Genomic DNA, 18,069 nt, shown 5'->3' with positions numbered 1-18,069 from the left:
GGTTTTTGAGAAATTGCCTCCAGTTATTTTTCTTGTTAAGCAAAAAGCCCCTACCCGCCTTCTATTCTCAACTTCTCTTGTTTCTTGAATGTATTTTGCTGTCTTGTGTCTCTGGGCCTTTATATTAGCTATTTCTACTGGATACCCCTACCTCCCACCCCTCCCACTAACATCTATACATCCTTTAGATCCCTGCTTATAATTTACTTCCCCTGGAGGGGACTTTCTCTAACCCCCACTCCCCAGTCTCTGTACTCATAGCAGCATGTATTTCTCCTGTCACTACGCTTATCAAAGGTTTTTGAATTGCCCGTCTTCTGTATAAACTTCATTGGGCAGGTCCAGTGTCTCGTGTGTACCATATTCTAGGACCCAATAAAGTTTCACACACATTATAGGAGCTAATAAATTAATGTTGAATGAATGAATGGTGGCTGTCATTATTGCTGCTTCTTTATCATCATATCATCCAAGAGCAAGCTCCCTTCTCTGGATTATAGTTTTTGTGTTGACTGCTTGTGATAATCATAAGTAGATAGTATTAGGACCAGTGCCTGTTTTCTCTTTCCCTGAAAGCACATGTTTTGACCTAGGCTGACATGGTAGTTCACTGAGCTGCTTCCTAACCACTGATCTCTCTGTATCACAGGTACCTTGCGGGGGGAGCTGTGTGCCTTGATGGGTCAAGTTCATCACATGCAGAACCCAAAATGGCAGCATCCTTCGGACCTCACCAGGCGGTGAGTGGGTGTTTAGAAGAAGGAAGAAAAGGGTAGAATTTTGCTACAGGAGAAATGTGGTAGGGCTTTGGTAGGGCTGTAATTGTTGTTTAATTCCAGAGGTAGAAAAAGAAGTGATATAGTATAACAGAATAAGAATTGGACTGGAATTCAGGAAACCTGGGTTCTAATACTGGCTTTGTACTTTTTAACTAGCTATGTGATTTTGATCAAATCACTTCACTTCTCTGGTCCTCACAACAGTAAAATTAAGATATTGGACTAATTGATGTCAAAGAGCCTTTCTAGTCCTGAAATCTTCTGGTTTCTTGATGCAGTGTGGTTTTACAGATTTATTCAGTTACTTGATCCAATTATTCAGAAACCTTGGAGTCATTTGTGATTCCTTTCTCTCTTACTCCATAGTCAGTGCATTAGCAAATTCTATAAGCTCTGCGTATAATATATCCAAAACCTGATCATTTCTCAATCATTTTCACTTGGATTGTTGCAAGTCTCCTAAATGGTCTCCCTACTTCTGCCCTTGCCTGTCTACTGTTCTCAACTCAAGCAGCCAGAGAAATTCTTTTAAAGCATAAGTCAGATTCTCTTCTTTGCACAGAGTTTTCCTGTGGCTTCCCATCTCCATGATAACAAGTGCCTATATGTTTTGGTCTAGGCTGACTTGGTTAGCTCACCACCCTCATCTCCTCTACTATTCACCTTGCTCACTCTGCTTTAGTCACACTGGATTCCTTGCTATTTCTGTTTTTCATACTATTCAGTTTATTTATTTATTTATTTTTTGCTGCATTGGGTCTTCATTGCTGTGCGCGGGCTTTCTCTAGTTGCAGCGAGCGGGGGCTACTCTTCATTGCGGTGCTTGGGCTTCTCATTGCAGTAGCTTCTCTTGTTCTGGTGCACGGGCTGTAGGCGCACGGGCTTCAGTAGTTGTGGCTCACGGGCTCTAGAGCTCAGGCTCAATAGTTGTGGTACATGGGCTTAGTTGCTCCGCAGCATGTGGGATCGTCCCGGACCAGGGATCAAACTAGTGTCCCCTGCATTGGCAGGTGGATTCTTAACCACTGCGCCACCAGAGAAGTCTCTCCTTGCTATTTTTCAAGCATGTCAGACGTGCTCCCACATCAGGGCCTTTAAACTTAGTGTTTTCTCTATAGTTGCCAAAATGACAGCAGTACTCGGAAAGGCAGTGTTGTGTAATAGTTATTAAATTCTGCAGTCAGATGTGAATTCAAATCCAGGCTCTTCTACTTACTCCACTCTACGACCTTGGGGAAGTTATTTTACCTGAGGCTTAGTTTCCTATCCTGTATAAGGAGTTAATGAGAGTACTTTTCTGGTAGGATTGTCATTAGGGTTTAATGGTGTGAGATGTTAAAAGAATTCAGCAAGTATTTGCATATAGGGCTAGATAAACACCAGGTACTGTTAAAATTATTTTCAACCTGAGCTATTCCCCATAATCACCTATGGAGATGTCTAAAAATACAGATGTCCAGGGCTTGACTCAAGGGATTCTAAGTTATTAAGTCTAAGGGTGGAGTGAGGGGCCAAGAATCTATATCTTTACATTAAAGCTTCCCAGGTGGTTATTAGGACCAGCTGGAGTTGAGAATGGGATGAAATTATCTCAGAGGGTCCTGCTCAGAACCCCAGCCCAGTACCACGACTAAAGGAGGCTCTCAAGAAACTTTGAGTCTCTTCAGTTTCTAAACTTGCAGTGTGATTCTCACGTGATGCTTACCTTCTCTGGGAATTTTATTCTAATTTTAACTGCTGTGTCCTGAGCAACCTTGAGCTGTGTCAGACAGTGAAGTCCTGTTGGAGGTACAGGTCTGATGCAAGCAATAAAATATAGATCCTGTTCTAAATGTTTCCAGAGGGAGAAAATAGGTTTTTCCTGCTTAAACATTATTATACATTATACATTGGGTTTTCTTAGAACATTCGTGTATATGGACCATATCACCATAATACCTGTATGGAAATTAGGTGGCTTTGGAAATTGGAAGAAAATAGAACGTATAGTGTGACTTTCATATAAGGAAAATAATATAAAATTTCTAAAATTATGAGAATCGAAATATAAAATGAATATCCAATTTCCAAAAGTAACAATATTCTTTAAATAGTTTTCTTGGCCTTTTTTGTATACAAATAACCATTCCAGCTGAAACCCTCATCTGTCCTCTTTTTATTTTCCCTCTCTGCTGATAGAAACTACGCCCGGTTCCGACAGAAATCTCTGCAAAGATACAGTCTGACTCAGTGGGTTGACCAGAACATGCGAAGCCACCATCGGTTCCAGCGTCTACCAGATTTCCCGTACAGTCCATTTGTCTCCTCCCATCAGCAGTAAAGGTCCCTATCCAGGGTCCTGTCCAGAGCAGCGTCTCATCTTCTGCTGTTTTGTGCTTTGTAGATTTTGAAATATTTTTTCACAACATTTTAATTTAAAGAACTTGTCACCTTTTGGAAGTGCCCATTGCTGACTTGAAATTTTTTGTATAAGGTCCTTCCTGTTTATGTGTGTGTATGCATTTAAGCAGTGTTGAGTTGATAATAGTTTTAATTTTTTAATTTAAATTGAAGGTGGCTGCCGCCTGAAAGCCGACATTAAGTCAAAACACCCAGGCTCAAGCAAAACACCCACCTCTATGCAGAGGTGAAGTCTACTTCTGGTGCCCAAAAGAAATCATCTTTTAATCTCCTATGAGGAAGAGATTCTTTATCAGGCTGCAAGCCAGTATTAAATTATTGCTGATGACTTATAAATGGATACAAGTCACTTGTAACAACCCCTCTTACCTTTTTTATTTGAATCTCCGAATACCTGTCAGTATTTTAAAGTTGGTAATCCAGGACATCTGAAGTAGTTGAAAGGACAAATTAGAAGTGTAAATCTTCTCTTCTTTTTGTACCTACTAGCTGCCTTTATTTTTTGGCTTTTTTTTTTCATTCTTCATTAAATTTATTTTGCACAATAGTGTTTACAAATCTTGTACATCTTAACTCTAACAGAAGGCTGGTGACTAACAACCCCTGTTGATTTGTGATCTTGTGACTGTCTGCCTTCTCTGCCTTTCTTCAAGGATATTCCTTCATTTTCCCCCAGTGACCTTAGGGCTCTACCGGCATATTCCTGTATCCTATTAGACATAGATATGCCTCTTAAGAAGAGCCTTACTGCGCTCTTTATTGAAGAGCCGCCCACCCAGAGTCTTGATTCTAGGACAGGCCAGAAAGCAGTGCTATTGAGAGGTGTCAGTTGGTCTTCAGTCTCATCTGCTGAACTCCAGTTCAAGTATGAGTTGACGTGTTAGTGAGCTTCCATCCTGTGGGAGAGACTTTGGAGAAGCTGTCTTGTGTCTCCATTATTAGTTAATAAGAGGTGCCTTTTTTTTTTTTTTTTTTTTTTTTTTTCCGATACTTGGGCCTCTCACTGTTGTGGCCTCTCCCGTTGCGGAGCACAGGCTCCGGATGTGCAGGCTCAGCGGCCATGGCTCACGGGCCCAGCTGCTCTGCGGCATGTGGGATCTTCCCAGACCGGGGCATGAACCCGCGTCCCCTGCATCGGCAGGCGGACTCCCAACCACTGCACCACCAGGGAAGCCCAAGAGGTGCCTTTTGATCCAGGATCTCCTTACTTGGTCAGACCTCTGATGTACAGTTTTACAAAACTACTAAAGTGAATCTAAAATAGTTTTGATTAAGCCTGTGCACAAAGCATTACCTGATCTTAAGGGTAACGTTATGTGCAGCTATCTTTTTTTTTTTTTTCTTTGTGGTACGCAGCCCTCTCACTGTTGTGGCCTCTCCCGTTGTGGAGCACAGGCTACGGACGCACAGGCTTAGCGGCCATGGCTTATGGGCCCAGCTGCTCTGCGGCATGTGGAATCTTCCCAAACCGGGGCACGAACCCGTGTCCCCTGCGTCAGCAGGCGGATTCTCAACCACTGCGCCACCAGGGAAGCCCTGTGCAGCTATCTTAATAGATGTCTTAGGAGTTTGTTATTCTCTTTGCAGACAGCTCTAGACATCTCTTGGGAGATTTTGCAGTCTGGCATTTGTGCTGTTGTTGTTCACTCTGTGTGAAGGTTGTACCTAGTTGCTATAACACAGCCTGTGATACTGGGCTCACTGCCTCTGTCTGGTTTTGTTGTTCCATCAGCCCCATCTTTGTATGCAAGTAACCCATCTTAAACATCCTACCCTGCTTTAGAAACTGACTTGGGAGAAACTTGGTCATAGTTACCAGTAAACTTAGATGGATGTCCCTAAGTGTTAACTATTTCTATCCAGTCAAGGATTCTCTTTTCCTTCGACATTTGGTTTAGAGTCTGGGACCAGAATGCAAAGGAGAAGTTCTGTTCAAAGGCAAGAGTCAAAATCTGTTATTTCAGTTGGCATTTCCTGTATCAGTCACTTCTCCAGGTTTCCGTAAATTAGCTTGATGGAGTGGGACAAACATCTACCTTTGGAACTATAGCATAGTTAGAATTAATTGTTGCTGGAATAATTAGCATTGCAGTTGTCTTGTTCCCCACAGATAACCAAGGAGTAAAGGGACAGCCTTTTGCTTAGGCAAAAGTCTAAGACTCATGCTCCTGCCTCCCTGGTACAGGAGAGTTTAAGACTGATGTGTAATGGGAGCATCGCCTTTGCCAAATCAAATGAGTGACGGGTTAACGAGAAAATGTGACAATCACATTTCCTCTTTGCTCAAATAATTCTGTTTTTCAAGCTTTAGCAGCTTAATTAAATCTGTTGGACTGGGGGAGGAGAGAACTGTTCCCTAGCGGTTAACATGGTATTCTTTAAGAAGAAAAAGCCAAAGAAAACTCATTATCAGGCATGTTCGCCTTAAAGATGGTAGTGGGTAGAATCTGGAGTTTTAATCTGTTTTTAAAAGCGACATATCTCACATTTAGTGTTGGCCTCTAAGTCTAATTTTCATGTAGAATTCTTGCCGTGTTGTTTTATTTACGTAAGGGTTGTGTGCATTTAACTGCCTACCTAGCTTTCTTAATCTGTGATGACATTCTTGCCACTGGGGTCTTGACAATGCAGAGTAGGAATGTTCTGTTTACATAGTTTACTTGTAAGTAAAGAGCCTGAAATAACCGTAGTTTTGCATCTAATGCAGACCCCAATTTACTTTGGTTGTTGTCAGGATCAATTATGAAACTGAAGTTTGGTGCCTCCTCTTTATCATGTTTTTCCCTTTGTAGCAGTTGTGTTTAATGTCATTACAAAGAAATAAAAGTTCTTGTCGGTGGCTTATGTACTGTGGCCATCTATTGCGGGCTCTGAAGGAGGGTTCCTTCCTTCTTTGTGCAGGTAGGTTAGTGGGGTGTGGGAGGGGCGGCAGTTAGTAGAATGTGGTACCGGGGAGGCGAGGGTGTGTGCTCCTTGTTCTTTTGAGGGTAAATTACAGTGTTAAGAAAGGCGTTCCAGCAGTTAAGAAATGTTGAAATTGATTGGGATTTGCAGCTACATATAGTGCACATCAGGAGCGTGACATAGGGAGAGCCTTAAATATCACTGTGCTGCTGTTTTTTGCAGAGGGGGAAAATGGCTCAGCCCCATCACACAGGCATTGCCTCGCATTCCTTCCTGTGGATGATGGCTGACCCCTGTGTCTCTCTGCCTCTCCAGAGCCAGCACTGGTAAGGAAGAAACTGAGCTACCTGGGGCATTCTCCCTTTGAAAGGGATGTGAGAAACCAGAATTGATAGTTGTTCTTAACCCAACTTCTCCAGAAATTGTTCCTAGAACCTGGGGTGAAGGTTGGATAAGTGTGGGTAGATGTGGGAGACAGCGTTCCTTAGATCCCTTTTGTGAACCTAAGCTTCTTAGACTTACCCCAAGAGCAAAGATGAAAAGGAAGGCAGTAAGAGCTTGTCACTTGTATTAGCCAATGCTTTATAGTCTCAGCTCGTGCTGAGAGATTAAGTAGCAACATATTTGGATAGGCTTCTCTGTCCTGCTGTCCTGTAAGTTTTTGTTTTTTTTTCAATTAATTTAATTTATTTATGCTGTGTTGGGTCTTCGTTTCTGTGCGAGGGCTTTCTCTAGTTGCGGCCACTCTTCATCGCAGTGCGCGGGCCTCTCACTATCGCAGCTTCTCTTGTTGCGGAACACAGGCTCCAGATGCGCAGGCTTGGCAGTTGTGGATCACGGGCCCAGTTGCTCCACGGCATGTGGGATCCTCCCAGACCAGGGCTCGAACCCGTGTCCTGTGCATTAGCAGGCAGATTCTCAACCACTGTGCCACCAGGGAAGCCCCCTGTAAGTTTTTAACAAGTAGCCTACAGTCCAGGCGAAAGCCTCAATATAAATTTTTTAAATACTCAGCTGTTTAATATTCTTGTCTGAATCCGAGGGTCTCTTAACCTATACATACACATATCCATTTTGTCCTCTCAGGTGTAGGTGTTCCTTTGTCCAGTAGTTGCTTATTTCCTTTTTAGCAATGTGTTATTGTAGGCCTCAAAGGTGTCAGAGACCAGGCTGGATTATCTGAGCTGGTGGTGTCCTTTACCCTCAGTTCATTTTATGTTGTGGAGAAGTGAGGAGGAGGAGAAATGGACCTTCTCTAAAAGCTCATTCTCTAACCAGCCTGTTGTGTGAACTTTTACAGGAAGAAAAAGTCCCAACCACCTAAAACTAGAAAGAGTTTCCTGCTTTTCTAAGAGAAAACAATTATTCCTAAGCTGATTCTAGGGTATGCTTGTTTTGTAGGCCAGAGCACCTGTCAGGAAAAAAATGTCCACTTGTCACAGGAAGTATCAGCTGGCCAACAGTGGAATTCCTTAACTAAACGCTCCCGCCCTGTCACTCCTCCCCACCTGTCCTCCCCCTATGACAACTGGAACATGCCACAGACAGAAAAATCTGACCCAGCACCCACTGGGAAGCGGTGGAATGTAATCTTTTGGACCTTTAAAGCCATCTAGTCCTGAAATGCTGTATCACTAAGGAATTATTTGTATATAGAGATCTCCTTCAATTCAGCTTCAAATAACATTTGAGGGTTTGGGAGTATTGTACCGATGAAGTTTGGGGGGTGGGGTGTCCCATTTACAAAAGCATTTTGTTCTTGGAGACTTTTTTTTTTTTTTTTTTTGGTGGTACGTGGGCCTCACTGTTTTGGCCTCTCTCGTTGCGGAGCACAGGCTCTGGAAGCACAGGCTCAGCGGCCATGGCTCACGGGCCCAGCCGCTCCACAGCATGTGGGATCTTCCCGGACCGGGGCATGAACCCACGTCCCCTGCATCGGCAGGCGGACTCGCAACCACTGCGCCACCAGGGAAGCCCTTGGAGGCTACTTTTTAAAAGCAAAATCCAAAATCTGTCAAATAGGTTTAAAGAGGGTGAGAAAGTAGAAGTCTGAAACATTACATGACTGGGGTGGTGAGATGTTAAATATTTCTGTAAAAGGTTGAACTAGATCATAAAAGTGGGTTCGAAAGGAGGCCCATGCTGAAAAGCTGGGGTTGAGGGGACTGGACTGGAGAGAGGAAAGACTCCTGCCTCAGAAACACCAGTCCTCCTTCCTTTCCATAGACCCCGGGGTCTCCCTCCTGTCCCATAAGGAAGCCCTTTGGCTCCTACTCTAGGTGGTGGGTGGGGTCTGGGAATCCTCTGTTCTTACCCCTTGGTTTTTGACAGATAAGGAGTCCAGGGCCCCATCAGAGAAGTAACTGGCCTGAGGGTCTCCTGCCTCAGTCCACCGTTCCTCCCACAGACCTGCTGTGGTCTTGCAGGGCGGGTCCCTCAGTCTCAGACAACTTGCCTGGGCCCTTCCCAAGCTTTTGGGAATCTGCAGGTCTAAGTGAGGGGTGAAGAAAGGACCACAGCCCAAGTCACAGCCTTAGGCTTCCACTGTGTCACTACAGTTGATTCGGGAAGAGCTCAGTTGTAGAACTTGGGGGTTTAGGGAGGTGATTAAAGGGAATGGAGTTTAGTGAGGCGTGTTGTTCACTCCACTCCCCTCATACCCTAAGATGATGTGCTACAGGCACAGATAAGGTAAAGAGAGCAAACTCCCATTAGCGGCACTCCCTGGACCCCACTGACAGCTGTCTATACCTGATGCTGACTTGGAGTTTCTCCATCATCTGGCACTAGACAGGCACAGAGGACCTGGGAAGTACCTCTCTGAGGTCTGGCTGGCAGTTCTGCGTGCTAATCGATTACCCACTCTCCCAGCCTGTAAGACCTGCTCCCCTCTGCTCTCAGAACCTTCCAGAACAGCCTACCCTAAGCCCCACTCACCTGACATTTCCTAAGCTCCTCCCGGCTCTGGACAGAAATGTTCAAGGTGCCCCATTTACTGGTTTGCTCATTGGCTAATGGCATCATTCCTCTACCTTTCAGCCTGCTGCGGGATCAGAGTGATGTTCCTTTAACATCCCCCCGAACAGCATGCTGTGAATCCTGAGCTGCAGCAAGCAGCTTCTGCAATCCCTCTGTACTTCCCTCTCACGCTGGGAGAAGCAGGACTGCATTCCCTTTGGCCAGGAAAAGCACCAACCCCATCCAGAGGGGAAAACCCTTTGTTTTAAAAACTGAGCTCCAGCCTGCATACCTATGCGGTGAGGCAGCCCAAGCTCGGTTTGGGGTGGGGTGGGGGCTCAGTAATGGGATGATAGAGCAACTATTTTCTCCTCCTACACGTGCACCCCCATCTGTTCGAGATTTCCCTTCCAACTCCAGCTTGGCTGGCAGGCTTGTCCCTAAGAAGCTGCAGGCCAAAATGGAGAGAACTGACTCCCTCCTCCACACGTCCTGATTTGCTGCCAACTGCCAGAAAAAGAGGGCAACACTTGGGCATTTACCAGAAGACGAGGATGTGCCTTTTCATTTGTCTTTTTATTTTACATTTAAAAAGTGGTTATTGCTCTAACTGGATCAGAGGTAAGGACCTCTCCCCTAAGGAGCCTTGGCCTTGCAGCCCCATTCAGCAAGGATGGAAGTCACAAGACAATGAGTGGAGCCTCATGCCCTCCCATGAGGAAGCCCTTAGTGTTGCTGACATCTGCCTTTCACCCTGTCTCTCCTCCCTCTCCGTGCTCCACACTCGGGCAAAGCGGAGTGGCAGCTGCCCCAGCCCCGAGAGCTCTTGTAGACCGCAAAGAAGGGGCAGTCACTGGGAAATGGCTTTTGAGCTCGCTGGCTTGGGGGTCACCTCGCTTCTCGTTCAGTTCAGCAGGTACTCACTGGGCGCCGACTGCATGCCAGGCTTGTGCCAAGTGCAGTCGCCCACACTCTCGTCCTTAGCCACGAATGGAAGACGCAGAGGTCCGTCTCTTCCCACGCAGGCATTCAGCAGCCGCGACTTGTCCGTCCTAAGGAAGGGTCTGCCTTCCTTAGCAAGCACCATTTGTTTTTTAAACCAGAAAGAGGCAGTGGAGGGAGAGACCTGTCAACCTCACACCACTCAGGCTCTAGGGAAGGACATGAGGACCCTGGGTAGCTTTCACGAACCCTGGATGAGATGGCAAGATATGGAGACCCCAGAGGTCAGGACTGCTCTGACTGTCCATGGTGAATGGTTCGTGCCCACCTTCCAGCAGCGTCCACCTCAGGGGGGGTGATTTAGCAGCCCCCAGGGTGTCCCATGTGGATGTACCTTTTCAGTTGTGCAAGCCAGCACTGTTGCAACTCCAAGAGACTTTTCCTAAAGAAATGGGGCCAGTACCTTCCAGGTCTCTTTCCCACTTTGTCTCCTTCAGAACCCAGACTGATGATCTTACAGTCAAAATAAAGGCCAAAGAAGACAGAGGACACAGGCAAGCAGCTCAGGGAGTCCCTCTGCCCTCTGCAGTGAAGCCCTTCGGTGTGTTTTCCAAAAGAGACAGAACAGATAACACCTCACACACTCGCAAAGTTGTGTGCATTGTGCCACAAACAAGTCCCTGATGGCTGGATCCAGCAAAGGCTTGATGGCAGCCAGGCCCCTGCCCGGCAGGCAGCCCCACAGCTTCCCTGAAAGACACAGCTTCTGTCAGTCTAGGTGCTTGTCATCTCCCAGGAGCTTTGTGCATTTTCTCAAAGAGGAAGCCAGTCCAGGAGAGGCGAGGAGGCAGAAAGAAGGCTGTGTCTCATGCAGCTTTGCCTTTTCCAGAACAGGGCCAGGCCTTTTAGTTTCGTGGCTTATTTTTTGCAGAATTTGGGTTTGCAGTTCAGCCTTCTTCACCAGACTACGATGGGGCTGCAGAGGGAGAACTGTGCAGCTAGCTGTGCCTCCCTGTCCATGGCAGTCCTCTTTCTCCCTGTGCCCATGGACCTGGGGACCAGCAGAGAAGAAAAATGAAATCCTTCTCCCTGCAGACAGGCAGTCATGCTTCGATGATGTTCACCGAGGGCTTGTTTGGAAACTGGGAGGAAAAAAAAAATGAGAGAAGCGGCCAGGGCTAAATTGAACAGACTTCTTGCAAGGATGGAAACAGGGAGAAGACACCAGAAGGAAGGGAGCAGCAGGGCTGCAGCCTAAAAGCCAGGCTCTTGTCTCAGGTGGAAGGAAAGGAGGCCCCTGCCTGGATGTCTTATCTCTCTGCCTCTCAAACCCAGCCTTCGGCTTCACTCAGCTGAATGGCCAGGACTGAGTCCTGGGCCCTAGCCGAGCATCCCGCTGGCTGGTTCTCTCACATCCTGCAGATCTGCCTCTTGAGTGTAGCCTCAGCCACTGACATTGCTGAGGTGCTTCTGGAGATGGTGGATTAATAAGAGGCTTCAGGAGAGCGTCAGAGAGAAGCCAAGAGAGAGGACAGTAAGCCAGAGGGTGTAAGGAGATGGAGGAAGGAGGAAATGTAGAGAGAGCCAGATGTTTGTTTGTTGGATAATCATCGTCAGAACCATGAGATTCTCTTCCATTCTCTATGTCTCTCTTCTGAGCTGCTCAAAGCAAGCACTGAAAAGGTTTTCATATCTGTTTTACAGAAGAGGAAATGAAGGTACAAAGAGGTGAAGCACCTGCCCAAGGTCATACAGCACAGCAGGAGCATGAATGAGCCTAGAACCCCTACTCTTGCTGTCCCGCACCTACCGGGATCTCTGCCCTCCCCACTCACTGCCCTCTTTTTAAACCCCTACTGGCTCCTGGCACCCTGCAAAAGGAGAGGATCCAAAATCAATTTGCAGCGTCCCCTGTGTCACACGGGCAGCAGCCAAGCTTGGCTCTGTCCAGCTGCAGCCATGCCAGGCCCCAAGCTGACCCCTTCTGCAGCCTGGGGACTACCAGGGTGCCAGCCACGGGGCCCCCGCTCGGGCCCAGGTCTTGCCCTCACCTTGCTGCGGAGAAGGCCCCCACTTTGGTGCTCTGGTGTGCTGGTTTCTGATGCACTCTTGGTTTTTTCCTTGTTGTTATTGGGTTCATTGTCCTTGATAATGTCATACTGGCGGCAGAAGAGGGCGATGACGCCTGCAGGGGACAAGGGAGAGCAGTCAGAGACCAGGGCCCCAGTCCTTGCCCCTCCACTTCATGCCCACTAGACCAGGCTGAGCTCCTGTGGGTACCTGGCTCCAGATGGCCTCTCACCGGCACTACTGCAAGAGGCTGCCTCTGGCCTCTGGCTCCTGTGTCCACCTGTCCCCTTCCCCACCAGCCCCTTCACTGCTGCTGGGCTGATCTTCCTACAACATGCATCTGATCGTGTCTCCTCCCTTTCCTTCTTTTAAACCTCAGAGGGCTCCCCTTTCCTTTAGGGCAAAGAGCAGTAATAGCATTTGTCTAGCATGTGCCAGGCCCTGTGCTGGGCCCTGACATTCCATCTCATTGAGCCCTCATAGCTCTCTGAGAGCACTGGTTAGCACCATCCCCAGGTTATGAGGGAGGACAGTGATGAAGAGCTTAGATAACTCACTCAAGGTCACACGGTGGAGTGGGGGTGTGCACTCCAGGGCCTGCACTCTCCTAAGTGTTTATCGCTATCAAACTAATATTTTTTGAAAGTCCAATAGTATTAAGGCAACCACCTCCAACTCTCGTAGGTGTTTTCCCCATTTTTACCTCTATCCTTGATTTACAGTGCTATTTCCTTTTTGTCCGCGCCACACGGCTTGGGGGATCTTAGTTCTCCGACCAGGGATTGAACCCGGGTCACAGCAGTGAAAGCCCAGAATCCTAACCACTAGGCCACAGGGAACTCTATAGTGCTATTTCCTGATCTGTTTTAGAGATTATCTGTTGACGTCCCACCATGGCATATAGAGCCTAACCACTCCCTCTACTTCCTTCCTCATCATCCTAGCAGAATTACATCACAATTTCGAGTTAATTCACTATTTTATATTGTTACAATGATGTGAATACTGTCTGTGCCAAGTCTAATAATGCACCATAAGCAAACCTCCCCTTTTGTACAATCCTTTGTTTTTCCAGCTTTTTTTTTCAAGTGTCTGCTTTTCTTTGTGTCTACGGAACATATTTTTCCATATGCTTCTACAACAGAGCCTGTCCTCTCAACCACGATGCTCATGTAACTTCAACATGGTGTTTAATTCTCTCAAGAAGGACTCCAGTCCACTTGACAGCCTCAACATCCTTTACCCCTCACTTTCTATCTTCTCTCTTGGGTTGCAGCTGCACTGAGTCAGACTGAGCTTAATTTCTTTCTTGAACACACCATGCCCAGAATACCCTTCTTTTTTTGGCTGCCTGGTGAACTCCTACTCATCCTTCAAAGCTCAATCCCCATTTACCTCCTCTCTGTGTTTTTCTTGATTTCTACTCCTAGCCCCAGAATTAATTCATTCCCCGTCCTCTGCTCCCATACATGGTGCTATTATAGCACTCATCACGTTGAATTATTGTTAAGTACGGGCCTGGTGTCTCCCAGACTGAGTTCCTTACAAGCACATGGCTCTTCTTAGTCACGACTGTAGCACTACTCTCTAGAATGGAGTGTCTGTTCAGTAAATTCTGGTTGAGTTGAGTACAAAGGTGATGGTCTTTATCCCCAGGGAGCTCACAGACAAGTGGGAAAAGAGAAAGACAGGAACCCAACTCAGCTAAGAAGGGCTAAATTTAGAGAGGAGCACACCGGGTGCCGCGGGAGCATTGAGGCAGGAGGAACATTCTAATGGATGTGGGTTGGGGACGTTTCACGCAGGCGGTCTCCGAGCTGTGTCAAGAAGGATGAGCGGGTTAAGAGGGTGTCCCAAGCCTGAGCTGCCCAGGCCTGAAGCACCTGGAGGCACAGCAACGCGGAAGAATACGGAGAGGCTGCTGCAGTCAGGGCTGGAAGGCTAGGGGCTTTGGCCACTCATTAGGGAGGGCAATCACTCATATAATCCTACGAGGCAGCTACCGAACCGCTGTTTTTTTGGTGAGAGGTCAGTTAGAGAAGGGATCAGATCTGGCCCCCAGAGCAGAACTTAGGCTCCTAAGTCCTCTCACTGCCTCCAAGCCCCTCACCCTTCGTTTCTGTGAATAAAGGGTCTGGCGAGGGTCCTCCACTTCCCCGAGGTGAAGTGAAGAAGGGCTTGGGGCCAGACTCACCGGCCCACATGAACAGGACCACGACGATGATCAGCACCTCGCCCGTCCGCAGCTGTTGGTTCCTCCCCATCTCCTTCATGGTCACCTCATCTGTGTGGAGAGAGACACTAGCTCCAGGACTCCCTGGACCCCTGCCAGCCACACTTCTAGGGCCAAGTGCAAAATATTAAGGGCTTATTTCTACAGGTGCCCACACAACTACCAAAAGAGATTCTAGAACATGCTGACGGCTACTTGGGCGGCAGCCACTAGACTTAATCCAGAGCTGAAAGTTTGTATCCCATAGCTTGGGGGACCCGAGTGGACCTCTCTCTCTCAGGGGCTGCTTGGTTAGGCAGCAGGGGCTGGGGGAGGATGGGGGGCTCACGCTCTCCTCCAGGCGTCCGCAGCGCTAGCCCTGACCACCCCTCCCCGCAACCCATCCCTTGCTAACGGTGGCCCGGGCCTGCCTTTGTTCTTCGAGGCCATCTTCTCAGCCTCCCGTGGTGTCTTAAAGAGCACGGGCTCGCTCACTGGACTCTGGCCCTGAATGGAGATGGCCTGCACGTGCACAATGTACTCGGTGTCCTCCTCCAGGTCCCAGAGCGCGCACGAGCGGGTGGTGGTGTTCACCTCCTGGATGAAGCGCAGCATCCGCACATCCTTCTTCTGTGGAGCAAAAGCCGGGCCCCAGGTTTCAGTGCCCAGGCCCCCACCCCACGTCTGCCCACCTCTCCAGCGGTGATAAGGCCTCACCTGGCTACCATGCTAAACCCCGGACAGCCACAATCTGACTCAAGCATCCCATCATCTCTGCAGGCAGGTATTGATATCTTCATTTTACAGGTAAGGAGACAGGTTCACGGAAGTTAGGGAAGTTGCCCAAGGCCATACAACTAGCAAGAACTGGAGCAAGGTCCTAAACTCAGATCTGTTTAAGATCAAAATCATGCCCTTAATTCCCAGATTCCAACCAAAGGATTCCCTTCTGGGGCCTCCCTTCCCAGCCACGTGTGCAGCTTTCTACCCATCTCTCTTGCTCCTTGTTCCTTTTTCCCTTCTCTTTCGGCACCCCTTCCTCCCCCATCCACCACTTCTATCTTGATGTGTTCCTCCCTCTCAGGGACCCTCAAGGGTTACCTGCTGAGAGATGGCAAATCCAATGACGACCTCATCCTCCAGGACGTCCCAGCTCACCACTGCAGAGTTGGCCTTGAGGTGCCTGACGGTGACATTCACTGGGGCCGATGGGCTATCTGGGGGTGGGGAGGCACCTGAGCCTGAGCACCCCCTGTTGTGAGGCCCAGGCCCATGGTCTCGTCAGTATGACAAGATAACCTGGGGATGGCCATGAGGTGGGAAGGAAGAAACCCAGGCCTTCCAGTGGGATTGGCACCTGGGTCTCAGTTCCTTAGTGGTTGAAGAGTCAGGCCTGAGAGGCCCCAGGCTCCTTGTAAACAGGGTGGGAACCCCTGCTGGCCACAACTGGCCCCACTAGGTTTCAAGCTAAAATTGATGAGCCCGGGCCAGGGCCAGGTCTAAAGGAGGAGGAATGAGAGGTGGGGAGACAGGCATGAGGGAGACATAGATGGCCGGGCTGCAGGAGCTCCAGGTTAGTCTGGTGCAAAGCTATCAGAAGGCTCCCCAGTCCAGTGCTCTTTCTATAGAACTGCACTGTCAAGTGAGTGACCTTGAGGGAAGGAAAAAGACCCAGAGGTCGAGAAGAGCCTAGCTGGGTGAGCCCTGGGATGGGAGTGAGGACCAAGAAAAGAAGTCCCAGTACTGTGGAGACCCAGGCAGGATGAAGGCTGGGGAAAGGCCTCTTCTCCACACCCCGCCAGCCCCAAGAGGCAGGTGGGAAGGCGGCAGAGGAAGGTGGGGTCACTCAGAGCACAGCCCCTCAGTGGAGTCAAGAGAACAGGGTAGGGCTTCTTGGATGGGAGGAGAGGACAAAGGGGACCAGATGAGAGGAGAGTGATGAGGATGGTGGGGGTCAGGGAAGGAAGAACTTTCTAGGAGAGGGGCAGCGGACTCACACAGCTTCTGTATCCCCAAGAGGCAGGTGCTTAAAGGGGAAGAAGACCTAAGCCTGAGCCTCACCCCTCACCTCATAGGTCTGGGGCCTGGGGAGACAAAGCCAGATGTGGAGGCAGAGAGAGATAGAGGGACACAGACAGGGGCAGCAGACACAGAACCGGAGAACAGACAAGTGGGGTATCAGAGACAGACACAGGACAGAAGCAGGGAGACAGCCCTGAGCAGCCAAGGAGAGCTGAGCAAGGTGGCAGCAGCCAGAAGGGATGGGGACAGGGCATCAGGAGGGGCAGGGTGAGGAGGAGGCCAGGCCCCAGGGGGCAGGCCAGACTCCAGGCTCAGGGTCCACCCCACCTGTCCCCTTGTGCCCTGGGGTGCCGGTCCCCATCCCCCTCACACAGCGGGACCCCATCCCGCTCGACCTTCAGAGTTGGTCTGCAGAGCTTTGGGTCAAGGAGGGAGGCCCAAGGTGGGGGGACCGGTGTCCTCAGCTGCTCCCTGGGCCAGAGAAAGGAGCTAGGGCTCCTGAAGGAAAGGCCTGGGGTCAGGACAATATGATGAGGGGGCTGGGGAATCCCAAGACCGTGGATCCCAGAGCAGGGGTGGTGGGAAGGGGTTTGAGAGCTGGAGGTCGGGTCTGGGGGTCAAGCAAGCAGGAAAGGGGCTGGGGCTGGGGCGTGGGGCGAGGGGAGCAGTGAGCGGGCCTGAGACGGGGTCCCCAGGGAGCAGGCAAGGGACCCGAGGATGCCCGCCCGCGCCCCGAGCCCGGACCCCCTTACCCGCCTGCACCAGCGCGAGGCAGACGCAGCCCAGCCACAGGCGGAGCGCGGCGCGGGGCGGCCCGGGGTGCATGGCGGCGGCTCCGGCGTGCGGCAGCCGCTCGCGCTGGCGCTCCGGCCCGCGGCCCGCCCGGCCCGGCCGCCCCGTGCCGCCCCGCGCCGCCTGCATGTCGGCTCCGCGGACAGCGACTCCCGCGCGGCGGCGGCGGCGGCGGCCGCGTCCACGTCGGGCGCCCGAGGGGCGGGGCGCCCCCGCTGCGGGGAGAGGCGCGGGGGCGGGGTGAGGGGCGGAGGGCGCCCCCTCGCCGCCCCCAACCCCGATGACCCGGCCCGCGGGGCTTCGCCGACCCGCTCTGCCACCCTCTCGCCTGTGCCGGAGCCCGAGCGGGTTTCTCCGTGCCCCAATGTGCTCAGCCCCAGCCTCGCACGCAGCCTCTCTCCCCGCCGCGCAGCCCTGACCCGGCCGCCACCGCTGCCCTTTCCCAAGGGAGAGGGAGGACAAGTGCCACGGAGACACTCCTCTGGGGCCCCATCGCACCCGCCCCAAAGCTGACCTGCCCTCCCGCGCCTGGGGGTCCCAGACCCGAGGCCTTGCAGGCTGGGGCAGGAGTGAGCAGAGGGGAGCAATCCTATTAGGGATGGGGGTGACTATAGAGTGCTCCGTAGGTGCTGGGGTGCAGACAGTAGGTGTTCAGCGTTTGCCATGGGGCTGAGAAGAGGGTGCTCTGACTCACTGGTAGGCCTAGTTCTGTGACCCCAGGCCAGTCCTTCCCTTCTTGGGCCTCCATTTTTCCCTCCGTAATGAGAGCAACAGCATCTCCTAGGTGCCAGCTGTGCGCTGGGGGCTTTACTTGCATCATGTTGACTGCTTCTCACTGCAACCCTGTGAGGGCCCGCTCTGTTGTCCGCATTTTGCACAGGAGGAGACTGCAGCTTGGAGAGGTTACTTGACTCCCCCAAGGACCCACAGCAGAGCCAGGATTTGAACACAGGCTGATTTGACTCCCCATCATGTGCTTGACTGGACTGT

The 18,069-nt window shown here is 50.2% G+C and overlaps 2 protein-coding genes across 10 annotated transcripts in view; one reads left to right on the top strand and one right to left on the bottom strand.

Moving 5' to 3' along the window:
- Positions 1-6,018, top strand: part of S100PBP (S100P binding protein) — a 34,281-nt gene extending 28,263 nt beyond the window's left edge. For 2 of the 5 annotated variants that reach the window (XM_067012277.1, XM_067012280.1), the window contains exons 6-7: positions 650-740; positions 2,958-6,018. In XM_067012277.1, the coding sequence (XP_066868378.1) occupies positions 650-740; positions 2,958-3,099 (233 nt within the window). In that variant the 3' untranslated portion in view covers positions 3,100-6,018. Of the gene's footprint in view, positions 1-649; positions 741-2,957 lie in introns of those variants that run through there. The other 3 variants (XM_067012282.1, XM_059071089.2, XM_067012291.1) reach the window with 3 other exon arrangements.
- A 3,580-nt stretch (positions 6,019-9,598) lies between these two features.
- On the bottom strand, positions 9,599-17,117 carry FNDC5 (fibronectin type III domain containing 5). Of its 5 annotated transcripts, none has more exons than XM_067014508.1 (6): positions 17,040-17,117; positions 15,367-15,482; positions 14,697-14,895; positions 14,248-14,337; positions 12,035-12,168; positions 9,599-11,676 (listed from the first exon to the last, which is right to left on the bottom strand). In XM_067014508.1, exons 1-6 carry the CDS (start codon positions 17,110-17,112, stop codon positions 11,671-11,673), a joined length of 618 nt encoding a protein of 205 aa, XP_066870609.1. In that variant the 5' UTR covers positions 17,113-17,117; the 3' UTR covers positions 9,599-11,670. The 5 variants fall into 5 exon arrangements, with proteins under 5 accessions (XP_066870609.1, XP_058927213.2, XP_066870492.1 ...); XM_059071230.2 differs by having other exon boundaries at positions 9,599-11,034; XM_067014335.1 differs by having other exon boundaries at positions 10,942-11,478.
- Between the last annotated feature and the right edge of the window lie 952 nt (positions 17,118-18,069).

Source organism: Kogia breviceps, chromosome 1, assembly GCF_026419965.1.
Source record: "Kogia breviceps isolate mKogBre1 chromosome 1, mKogBre1 haplotype 1, whole genome shotgun sequence".
Classification (NCBI taxonomy): domain Eukaryota; kingdom Metazoa; phylum Chordata; class Mammalia; order Artiodactyla; family Physeteridae; genus Kogia; species Kogia breviceps.
This window is presented reverse-complemented; position numbering and strand designations above follow the sequence as displayed.